We start from the raw sequence: 12,796 nt of genomic DNA, 5'->3' as shown, positions 1-12,796 counted from the left end.
CGTCGTTGGAATAGTCACAGTCTTACTATTGGTCGGGGCTATAGTAGTGTCTGAATTTCTGCCTCTTTTTGATGATGTATCTCTGGAATTCAATGAGTCCGGAAGTTTTTGGGCGATTGTCGTTCTATTCATAAATCGGACAGCCCATCCCTTCAATGCCTAAAGTTGGTGACCCCATGACCTCTCTTGATCTGCATGGCCTGCAGGCCCAGTTCTGTTGTATTGGCAGCAATGCTGGCATCTTGGTGATCGCATACAAAGTTGAACAGCTCTCTCCCATCTCTGGGTGTTTCTCTGTCGCACCTATGTCTGCCCTTCTGGTCAGTGGTTGGAACTTTAGACAGTCTTTTTTTTCTTCCATGCCTTGATATTTCACTCTTGAATGTCGAAGTGGCAACCGGCGGCACGAAACTCAAGTCTCTCGGTGTAGTCAATGGCGTCCAGTTTTTCTTTCCCTGTAAACGATGTTTGCTGTTATCCCATGTCGAAGTCCGTGTAAACAATCTATAATTAAGTACCTTCGGATACCACGGTAGGTACAGATATGGGGACAAGGTAGGATTGAAACTTTTCAGACAGTTAAAACAACATCGTTTTCTGAGCAATAGCACTGTTCAGCCCAAGCTGGGTGTTATCAATCTCCTCATACTCAACGTGTTTGTTACCTGTTAAGAACCATTAATTATCGAATTAGACAAGCCTTTCATGCTTCTTAAGTCAGGCACCTGAGTGAATTTGTTTACATAAGGTAATTAAATATGTTAGGGTCACGATGATTGTGGTTTCCTAATTATCAATGGATCAAACCACATCAACTGTTTCATCGCGGTTACCAGTAATCAATTAATCTTTCTGTAGAAAACTTTTTTATTTAATCTGACCCCAAAAAAGTACCTGTGCATTATACCTGAGTGCGCACTATACCCCCAAATTTACAGTATTTTGACAGCAATTATACATGTACTTATCATACTGATTTGTAAAATCTTTCTAAAAAACATTAACAATATAAATACATTTACGTGATTGTCAAGTTATTCTCTGACAAAATAAAACAGTATGACCTACTGTGACCTCACAACTGCTATTGAAATGTTGTTACATTCCATATATCCATTGAATGAATCTTTATTTCTTGATTTCCTCAAAAAGTAAGTTCTGGTTGACATCATAGTATCATAACAATTACATCTGATTTGAATATGGAGGTCATTAGCCAAGGTTAAAGGTCAGGGTCAAGACGTCTAGCAAAGCTTGTTCTCAACAAACAGCCAGATCATTATAATGTAACTAACAAGGTAATAGACATACCATCCTCTCTCTGGACTGTAAACATTTCTCTTAATTATTTCCCTCAAATTCGGATCACGATAAATTGTATGTTGAATTTGTTTCCATTTCATAGCAAGCTCATAAACACATCACACATTTTCAATTTCAGCTAATCAAAGAATTGCTAGAAAAATGCCAGAGGTATGCATAGACTCATTTCATGAACTTTGTGAAATGGAAACTAATGCAGGTTATTGTATATGAATGACTTTACTACCAACTTCAAGTGATTATTTTACTTCCATGATTTTTCTTTGTATATACTTATCATATTATCAGCCTGTTATCCATATAAATTTGCCATATAATATAGGTCATTGGTGAAATATTCACTGGAAACTTTCTCATTGACTGTGTTAGTGAGAAATTGATAAAAATGTCATAATACAGACAATAATGTTATGTCATGAATTGAACATGCAACAAAATGGCTGCCTCCGTTTAATTTTCAATACCTGCCAAAAGGCAACTTTTCCACATTATGTAATGCAATATATCATAACTTTATGTTTTCATTTCAAAAGATATTTTAGGAGACTCATCTTTAAGTTTAAATAGTTCCTTCACCAAGGCTTGCAAAAATATAAACTGCCAAGACTTGTTTGATAAATTGCGATAAGAAATGAAAACTTATTCAACATCCTACATTTATGAATTTCACAATTTATACAGCATTTAGTCTCACGTTTGTCAATATTTTATGTTTAGTTTTACAAAATACATCATTTCCTGTACAACGTACATGAAAACACCCTTCAGAGACAGACCATAAAAGTAATTTTTCTGTCTAAAATGCAACCCTGATAAATTTGGCATTGTTCAATATGTCAGAATGGAGTGAATTTTCTATTTTGTTCCTTTTATGAATCAAAGTTTTTATCTCTTCTAACCCATAACTTCATTTTTACAATTACATCACAGTGTGAATTTTACATGTTAAAGTGAGTTAAACATTCTGAGGGATCTGATCGGCCTATTTCTATACTAACATCTATTTATATAGATAAGTACATCAGACATATGACATGGGACGCCATTTACAGATCTACAACAATATTCCAGATCTGGCAGTGGCAATGATGAATATGTTATTTTGCATATTACTCTCAGTTAAAACCAATACAAACAGATATTTTAGAATTTAACAAGATGTATTGTTACCAGTGTCTGCTGAGATTAAGACTCTTAGCTATATCAAATGATGGCAACACATAGATGTCAATTTCAAATTTCTCACTAAATCTTTGAAACAGAATTAAAAAAAACTTAAAACAAACAAAAAGGTATATGGCCTGACATTTTTATGAATTAAGAATGATTGATATGTCAAATATCCATTTACACAGAGATTCAGACGCTGTATGAAGTGATAGGCATTTTTACATGTGTAAGAATTGCTTGTTACAACAGGAGGCTGATGTCTGTGAGTCAGGAGCTTCAGTTGTGTGGCTGGTATCAATACAGCTCACCACGGTAACCACCAGCTTATCATTCCAGCCTCCGTAACCAAGACAAATCCATGTGATTGGACAGCCGTAAAATAGAAAGACTTAAATGGAATCATTTCAGGAGAAATTTGTTATTCATGATGCCCTTCAGTTTAGCTACCATGGAAACAGGACAATAATCAGAAAATGTACCTGGAGTCTGAAAAATTGTCATTGAACACAAGTTGAGTGAGGATCATATATTGCTGTGTTAAGTATTAATAGTTTTTTAGTTGGAATTTTTGATAACTACTGATGCTGTTTTGAATACTATTGAAGTATTCCTGTATTTTATAACACCATTTCTAGACTAAATTATTAGTAATTTATTTCAATGGAAAATCCTAAAAAAACTGAAGAGATTTTAAGATATTGAGGGAAAATTAACAGACAGCATTTAAATTCAATGGATTTAAGTAAATCATTGCCTAATTGAGGATAATATCAGCAAGCCACCAATGTAATAATTCATCTACGTAAATCTGACATCAAAAGAAAAACACCGTCATCATCAAGAGCGTTCCATTTCAAAAACAACACGTCACTTGATTGTGTGTAGGCTACCAACGCACATCAGATTTATTTCTATTTCTATTGACGGAAACTTCTGGAACAGACTTATAACAAAATCATTACTGAAAACATGGCAATGTTTTAATGGCGGAAAGACCCATCATGGAAATCAACATTATAACAGATATTGATGCGGTTACCATGGTGATCTAAAGCATTGGTTATTAGGATAATTTCTTATGACAAAACACTATCAGATTTCCTCCTGAGAATGTATATATAAATGGAAATCATGCAGATTTTAGGCGGTTCGACAAAGATGCAATTTTTCCAAATAGACTCTCTGTCTGTGATGATACACATAGTTATTCAGCTCACCAAGACGCGATCAGTCTTCAGACATGGAAACAAAGAACAGATTACCATGGATTGTGCCCATGATTAGTGCAATTTTTGGATATCACTGTGATATGAATGTGGAAGAAAACTACTCAAGCAATATGTTCAACGAAAGTAATATTTCAACGATATCCTCACCCATTAGGATGTCTTCAACAGATGAATTCATCTCGCAGGACAGTTTACGATCCATAAAATTTGCTTTTGGTATGATTATCATACCAGTACTATCAATGTTTGGAGCTATAGGAAATATTTTAAGTTTGGTGGTCCTATTTCAACACCGCATGAGAAGTGCAACCAACTTTATATTAGCGGCTTTGTCTGTGTCTGATTTTTTGTTTTTAATTCACAGCCTGCTTTTTTCTGGAATTAACATACAAATATTCCTGGACCCCTTTCGAGGAAAAAATGTTCGGAATATCATGTATCCAGTGTTTGGAGCCTATGGGAGTTTGGTGACTGCTCGCATCACATCATGGTTAACAGCACTGTTAAGTGTGGAACGTTTCATAGCGGTGCACTTTCCAATGAAAGCAAGACGCTTTTGTAGTAAGAAACATACACTTATTGCGATATTTGTAATCTACATTTTCACAATCATCATGTTTCTACCCTATGCACTGAGGTACAAAGTCATACAAAAAATCAAAAGAAACATGACCTACTCTATATTGCTGAAATCTGATCTCGGTGCTAATGTAGATTTTTATGAAACCTACGGAATTCTTATGAACATCTTGTTCAGGTTTTTGCCGATTCTAATGTTATTCATTCTCAACCCTCTAATCATCTACGTGGTAAAAAAAACGTGGGCACGACGTCAGAGTATGACTTCAAATTTAAGCGTTCAGTATAAACACGGTTCGGGAGAACAGTCTCACATTACCATAATGTTGATGATAGTGACCTTTCTATTTGCTGCCTGCATTTTACCGGGTGCGTTGAACAGCACTGCTTCCCATATATGGACAGAATATTCGAAATTCGGAAAGGCAAGGAATCTAAAAGAATGTATATCTTATATAACTTATTTTTTAGAGACACTTAATTCCTCTGTGAACTTTTTGATATACATGGCCCTCAGTAAAAAGTTCTGTGTAACTTATAAGGAAATGTTCTGCTGTAAAAAGAGACAAAATCATTCAATGAGCTGGGGCAGCTATCACTCAAAGGAGAGGACGATGGAAAATCGGAATCAACGCAAAGCAACCATTATGAGTGGAAACAGTGATTCTAGATACTTTGTTATTGAGAACAGGATTAGTATGGAGCCATTACACTGAAACTACTAAATTTTGAGTAAGACCAGGTATATTTTGAATAAATGGCTGATCTTGTCCTTTTCAAAACTGAAGAAGATACTTTTGATATGTATTTTAAGCAATAACACTGATTAAAACAGATAAATGGTAAAATTTCTAGTGTTGTGGTATATCTTGAAAGATTAAAAACAGTAAATCTAATGAATTTATCACAGGAGTCATATGACTGAAAGTCATGCCTACCATCAAGTAATAAGTGTAAACATTATTTTGCCTAAATTCTATACTTTATAATGTACATATTTTTGAAGTATTCTTATTTTAGCATTTGTAAAGCTTATTGCACTAAAATATGATTCCATTAATTACAGTTTCTGTATATTGATCATACAAAAATCTTGTGGACACAGTAAATCATCATCAAGCTTAATTACCAAAAACACATCAAATTAACACCTTATCTTCCAACTATGCATTTCTGTGACTTTGGTGTTTGGGAAAAAAGTCCTATCTCCCATTATATCTCTCCATTATATATTTTCTTATGATTACAAGTGACAATGTAACCATCAAGCCTGGGGTTATCCTTCTCCTCCTTCACAGGGTGATGTTCTGATGAAGGGGTGATTATCTTTCACTGTAATTACCAAAAATGCTATTTAATCGTTTTGTAATAAGCTGGCCCCCTTACTTCGAAATAATGCTTTTTTGGCCCCTGGGTATAATTGCAGGATATATAGGGCACCATTCTCAAAGGAAAAAAAAGGATGTTCAAAAGGAAAATTTCTGCTCTACTTTTTTAAAGCTGATACAGTGATGACCTTTACTAGGAGATGTCAGTGTGATGTCTGATTTAATTAACAGCACAGAAAACATCCTGCTAAGCACACTGCACTCTTATTTTAGGTTTGTGCTACAGGGAGTGGCCAACTTAATCTGAAAATTCACAGCAGAACAATATTTCATCCACAATTAAGCATTTACATGAGTTTTTAAATATATTTTGAAGATAAAATGTCTCTCATTATAGGGGTTGTTTTATCATGGATACTAAAGCAATAAAACCTGGCCCAGACCATGGGATGAGGTGAGAATTTGTCACGGGTCACAAGGATCTAATTATTGTATATGTCTTTTCAAATCTACTATGGGCGATACAGGCATGATATGTTCTGTTTCATCAAATTTATTCAATTACAGTCAAAAAATAAATTTGTCGCCAGATGTCACAACTTTATTTTCATAAGTGAATACTTAATTCTAGTAAAATATATGTACATCAGATTGGACTGCTTCAATTCTTAGAGGGATCCAGAAAGATGTTTGTTGTGTCCATAATTGTTTTATCTTTATTTGCTCTTTAAAAGTTGGATCTTTTCCCTTCTTTTCTCTTCTCTGTTTCTGCTCTCAATGATAAGAAATTTGAACATTCCTTGGCAGAAATTGTGATGTAATCTTTAATTGCCAAATCCATGATGGCCACCTAAAAAGCACAACTAGGTACCAAGGGGAACCTACATATGAAATTTGAGAGAAATCCATCCCATACTTCTCAATAAATCACAAAAACAAACTTCATTGTAAAAATCCAAGATGGCCACCTGTCTGGCATTTTGTGTTCCTAATCACACACAATCAAATGGACACAACTAGGGTCCAAGGGTAACCTACATATGACATTTGAGAAAGATCCATCCAGCACTTCTCAAGAAAAAGCGATAACAAGAACTTTTTATAGACAGACAGAATGACAGATGACGGACCCTGAATGTAGGTCACAAAATGTGGAAAACCCTTTAGTAAAGCCTGGGGTTTTATGACATTTTGTGACCTCTCAGATGGAATATTCCTATCCTTCACCCTGATACACGAAAGAGTCTTATAATCTTCCCTATAACCAAATAGATAATAAAAAGAGCATCTTAAATGAGTGTCAATGTAATAAGGAATTCTTTAAAGGAATTCAATAGTTTATGTCACAAGCCATTACCGAAGTAACATCAAATTATTTAATGGTAATTCCATATAACATCAGCACAAGTGTAAGATTCTATTTATCATATAACTTGTATTTCTGAAATATACGTGAAACCACCAATGTTAATTTCCCTATAGGACAGACTTATTTTGACACAGATGGTATGGCTTTCACAACAGAGACACAGACGGTATGGCTTTCACAACAGAGACACAGACGGTATGGCTTTCACAACAGAGACACAGATGGTATGGCTTTCACAACAGAGACACAGATGGTATGGCTTTCACAACAGAGACAATCATGTGACGTATCAAGACATGACTTCTTTATGATGTCACACTAGTGTTATTACATGTGTCCTATGATATTTCTGACATGGCTGTATGACATGACATAACATGTCAGTGATGTAACCTTGCTTTATGGTTACATTTCATTGTGCTAAAATGTTTATCTTTTGTGTGAAAACCAGCAAATAATCATACATTTATCATACTTTATCTGTTCTTTCTTTGATCTGTTCCTGTTTATTTTCAGTCTTGTTAAGATTTGGTCAAAATCCTACACCTTTTGTACTTTTAGATAGATGAACAGGAGGTGTATACAGATGGGTGGACAGGAAATGTGTAAAGACAGGTGGACAGGAAGTGTGTAAAGACAGGTGGACAGGAAGTGTGTATGGATAGGTGGACAGGAAATGTGTAAAGACAGGTGGACAGGAAATGTGTAAAGACAGGTGGACAGGAAGTGTGTATGGATGGGTGGACAGGAAATGTGTATGGATGGGTAGACAGGAAATATGTAAAGACAGATGGACAAGAAATGTGTAAAGACAGGTGGACAGGAAGTGTGTATGGATGGGTGGACTGGAGATGTGTATGGATGGGTAGACAGGAAATGGTAAAGACAGGTGGACAGAAAATGTGTAAAGACAGGTGGATAGGAAGTGTGTATGGATAGGTGGACAGGAAATGTGGACAGGAAATGTGTAAAGACAGGTGGACAGGTGTAAAGACAGGTGGACAGGAAATGTGTACAGACAGGTGGACAGGAAGTGTGTATGGATAGGTGGACAGGAAGTGTGTATGGATAGGTGGACAAGAAATGTGTATGGATGAGTTTACAGAAAATGTGTATAGACAGGTGGACAGAAAATGTGTAAAGACAGGTAGACAGGAAATGTGTAAAGACAGGTGGACAGGAAGTGTGTAAAGATAGGTGGACAGGAAGTGTGTATGGATAGGTGGACAGGAAATATGTAAAGACAGGTGGTCAGGAAGTGTGTAAAGACAGGTGGACAGGAAGTGTGTATGGATAGGTGGACAGGAAATGTGTAAAGACAGGTGGACAGGAAATGTGTAAAGGCAGGTGGACAGGAAGTGTGTATGGATGGGTGGACAGGAAATGTGTAAAGACAGGTGGACAGGAAGTGTGTAAAGACAGGTGGACAGGAAGTGTGTATGGATAGGTGGACAGGAAATGTGTAAAGACAGGTGGACAAGAAATGTGTAAAGACAGGTGGACAGGAAGTGTGTATGGATGGGTGGACTGGAGATGTGTATGGATGGGTAGACAGGAAATGGTAAAGACAGGTGGACAGAAAATGTGTAAAGACAGGTGGATAGGAAGTGTGTATGGACAGGTGGACAGGAAATGTGTAAAGACAGGTGGACAGAAAATGTGTAAAGACAGGTGGACAGGAAATGTGTACAGACAGGTGGACAGGAAGTGTGTATGGATAGGTGGACAGGAAGTGTGTATGGATAGGTGGACAAGAAATGTGTATGGATGAGTTTACAGAAAATGTGTATAGACAGGTGGACAGAAAATGTGTAAAGACAGGTAGACAGGAAATGTGTAAAGACAGGTGGACAGGAAGTGTGTAAAGATAGGTGGACAGGAAGTGTGTATGGATAGGTGGACAGGAAATGTGTAAAGACAGGTGGTCAGGAAGTGTGTAAAGACAGGTGGACAGGAAGTGTGTATGGATAGGTGGACAGGAAATGTGTAAAGACAGGTGGACAGGAAATGTGTAAAGGCAGGTGGACAGGAAGTGTGTATGGATGGGTGGACAGGAAATGTGTAAAGACAGGTGGACAGGAATAGTGTAAAGACAGGTGGACAGGAAGTGTGTATGGACAGGTGGACAGGAAATGTGTAAAGACAGGTGGACAGAAAATGTGTAAAGACAGGTGGACAGGAAATGTGTACAGACAGGTGGACAGGAAGTGTGTATGGATAGGTGGACAGGAAGTGTGTATGGATAGTTGGACAGGAAAGGTGTAAAGACAGGTGGACAGGAAATGTGTAAAGACAGGTGGACAGAAAATGTGTATGGATGGGTAGACAGGAAATGTGTATAGATAGGTAGATGGGAACTGTGGAAACACAAGTGGACAGGAAGTGTGATAAGACAGGTGGACAGGAAAAGTGTAAAGACAGGTGGACAGAAAGTGTGTATGAATGGGTGGACAGGAAATTTGTAAAGACATATGGGTAGGAAGTATGTATGGATGGGTGGACAGAAAATGTGTAAAGACAGATGGACAGAAAGTGTGTATGAATGGGTGGACAGGAAGTGTGTAAAGACAGGTGGATAGGAAGTGTGTATGGATTGGTGGACAGGAAGTGTGTAAAGATAGGTAGACAGGAAATGTGTAAAGACAGGTGGACAGGAAATGTGTAAAGACAGGTGGACAGGAAGTGTGTATGGATGATTGGACAGGAAGTGTGTAAAGATAGGTAGACAGGAAGTGCGTATGGATGGGTGGACAGGAAGTGTGTAAAGACAGGTGGTCAGGAAGTGTGTATGGATGGGTGGACAGGAAGAGTGTAAAGATAGGTAGGCAGGAAGTGTGTATGGATGTGTGGACAGGAAATGTGTATGGATGAGTTTACAGAAAATGTGTAAAGACAGGTTGACAGAAAATGTGTAAATACAGGTTGACAAGAAGTGTGTATGGATGGGTGAACTGGAAATTTGTATGGATGGATGGACAGGAAGTGTGTATGGATGGGTGGAGAGGAAATGTGTATGGATGGGTGAAAAGGAAATGTGTATGGATGGGTGGATAGGAAATGTTTAAAGACAGCTGGACAGGAAATGTGTATAGATAGGTAGACAGGAAATATGCATTGATGGGTTGACAGTTAATGACAAATATACAGATGAAGGAATAGGAATTGCATACATATGGATTGACAGGAAGTGGTGCCAACTGTACAGATGGATGGACAGGAAGTGGTGACAACTGTACAAATGGATAGACAGGAAGTGGTGACAACTCTACAGACAGGAAGAGTGTATGGATTGATGGACAGGAAGTGTGTATGTATAAGTGGACAAAGAATGTGTACAGATGGGTGGACAGGAAGAAGTAAAGATTTGTATGAATTTGAAATCATGCCTGTCAACAATTGTTCTAGCTTACCTAGAGTGATTCATAATGCCCTTTACTCATGTAAATTCTGTTTTTAGGCATTGGATCATGTTTTTACTAGGAGTCAATTTTACACAGAGTTGTTTGTCACCATGGTAACAACAAAGGACACCTGTGGGGCTGCTAATGTTACAATTAGTTTTCACTGCATGTGAAATGGATGTGAAATTAATGACATTTGACCGATATCTGATATATATATAGCTTCTTATTCTGCATTGTATGAAACATCAGACTGCAAGCTGGATAAGATTAAGTGAAACTATGAAGTGCAGTCATCACCACCATTAGGGCAGTCAGACCACACCATTGTACTTTAAACAGTCTATTTCCTATTAAAAGGTCAGAAACACTAATCGTTCTAATAAAGTGATATAAATGTTTACAGATTTATAAACACTCCCTGTCTATCTGTACATGCTGGTACTAAACATCAGGTTTAAGATCTCCACAGAAAAGAGGCAGTGTCTTATAAATATTAATGACCTTTCCACACACAGAGATGAAAGTCTCTGATAGCACGGCGGGTGCAGGCTTCCAAACAACCCAAGGTTAACTGTTAGAGTATAGAAAAACTGTTTCTCTTTCAAAGTCTATTTATGAACATAATGATTCTAGTATGATGTACAAATGATTCCACTACAACATTTTATTGTAGAAACATAAACAAATACTTGTTGTGTAAACAATTATTATGTGTTAGGAAATGTGATTATAATCTATTGGTAAACATAGGAAATTACACCATCAAAATATTAAAGATCCTCATGACTATAGCCTGAGCCTGTTTGGTATGAGTGATTACTCTATTGAAAAGACAGGTTTTGTACACCCTTATTCTACAGTTCCACTGTAACAACACAGGTTTTGTACACCCTTATTCTACAGTTCCACTGTAACAACACAGGTTTTGTACACCCTTATTCTACAGTTCCACTGTAACAACACAGGTTTTTGTAAACACCCTTATTCTACAGCTCCACTGTAACAACACAGGTTTTTGTACGCCCTTATTCTACAGTTCCACTGTAACAACACAGGTTTTGTACACCCTTATTCTACAGTTCCACTGTAACAACACAGGTTTTGTACACCCTTATTCTACAGTTCCACTGTAACAACACAGGTTTTGTACACCCTTATTCTACAGTTCCACTGTAACATCACAGGTTTTGTACACCCTTATTCTACAGTTCCACTGTAATAACACAGGTTTTGTACACCCTTATTTTACAGTTCCACTGTAACAACACAGGTTTTGTACACCATTATTCTACAGCTCCACTGTAACAACACAGGTTTTTGTACACCATTATTCTACAGTTCCACTGTAACAACACAGGTTTTGTATGCCCTTATTCTACAGCTCCACTGTAACAACACAGGTTTTGTACACCATTATTCTACAGCTCCACTGTAACAACACAGGTTTTGTACACCCTTATTCTACAGTTCCACTGTAACAACACAGGTTTTGTACACCCTTATTTTACAGTTCCACTGTAACAACACAGGTTTTGTACACCCTTATTCTACAGTTCCACTGTAACAACACAGGTTTTGTACACCCTTATTCTACAGTTCCACTGTAACAACACAGGTTTTGTACACCCTTATTCTACAGCTCCACTGTAACAACACAGGTTTTGTACACCCTTATTCTACAGTTCCACTGTAACAACACAGGTTTTGTACACCCTTATTCTACAGTTCCACTGTAACAACACAGGTTTTTGTACACCCTTATTCTACAGCTCCACTGTAACAACACAGGTTTTTGTACGCCCTTATTCTACAGCTCCACTGTAACAACACAGGTTTTGTACACCCTTATTCTACAGCTCCACTGTAACAACACAGGTTTTGTACACCCATATTCTACAGTTCCACTGTAACAACACAGGTTTTGTACACCATTATTCTACAGTTCCACTGTAACAACACAGGTTTTGTACACCCATATTCTACAGTTCCACTGTAACAACACAGGTTTTGTACACCCTTATTCTACAGTTCCACTGTAACAACACAGGTTTTTGTACACCCTTATTCTACAGTTCCACTGTAACAACACAGGTTTTGTACACCCATATTCTACAGTTCCACTGTAACAACACAGGTTTTTGTATTCCCTTATTTTACAGTTCAATTTGGACAACTCGGGTTTTTTGGATATTTTATGTGATTTAGATGATTGAAATAAAGAAATGTTTTCTGCTGTTGTCTCAGTAAAAAAGCTATCAGTCTCCTGCTCTTGTTAATGTATGGCTATTGTGTATTGATTAACATCATGTCAAAATCATTCTGAACGTAGGTAAATACTTGTATCTGATTCTTTGAATAGAGTCATTGCTAAACTATTGTTAATAAAAGTAGTAT

The 12,796-nt window shown here is 37.1% G+C and overlaps 2 protein-coding genes across 2 annotated transcripts in view; one reads left to right on the top strand and one right to left on the bottom strand.

Moving 5' to 3' along the window:
- The window catches only part of LOC132558992 (ER membrane protein complex subunit 10-like), a 47,726-nt gene that overhangs the window by 19,535 nt on the left and 15,395 nt on the right, over window positions 1–12,796 (bottom strand). The window lies entirely within an intron of this gene.
- Window positions 3,562–5,131, top strand: LOC132561488 (FMRFamide receptor-like). The gene has a single exon (XM_060226222.1). The coding sequence runs from the start codon at window positions 3,734–3,736 to the stop codon at window positions 5,015–5,017; it is 1,284 nt and encodes a 427-aa protein (XP_060082205.1). The 5' UTR covers window positions 3,562–3,733; the 3' UTR covers window positions 5,018–5,131.

Source organism: Ylistrum balloti, unplaced genomic scaffold (assembly GCF_031769215.1).
Source record: "Ylistrum balloti isolate Yb309-2 unplaced genomic scaffold, AGI_CSIRO_Ybal_v1 Utg369568, whole genome shotgun sequence".
NCBI classification, from domain to species: domain Eukaryota; kingdom Metazoa; phylum Mollusca; class Bivalvia; order Pectinida; family Pectinidae; genus Ylistrum; species Ylistrum balloti.
The sequence above is the reverse complement of the archived record's forward strand: the minus strand, read 5'-3'. Positions and strand labels throughout refer to the sequence as shown.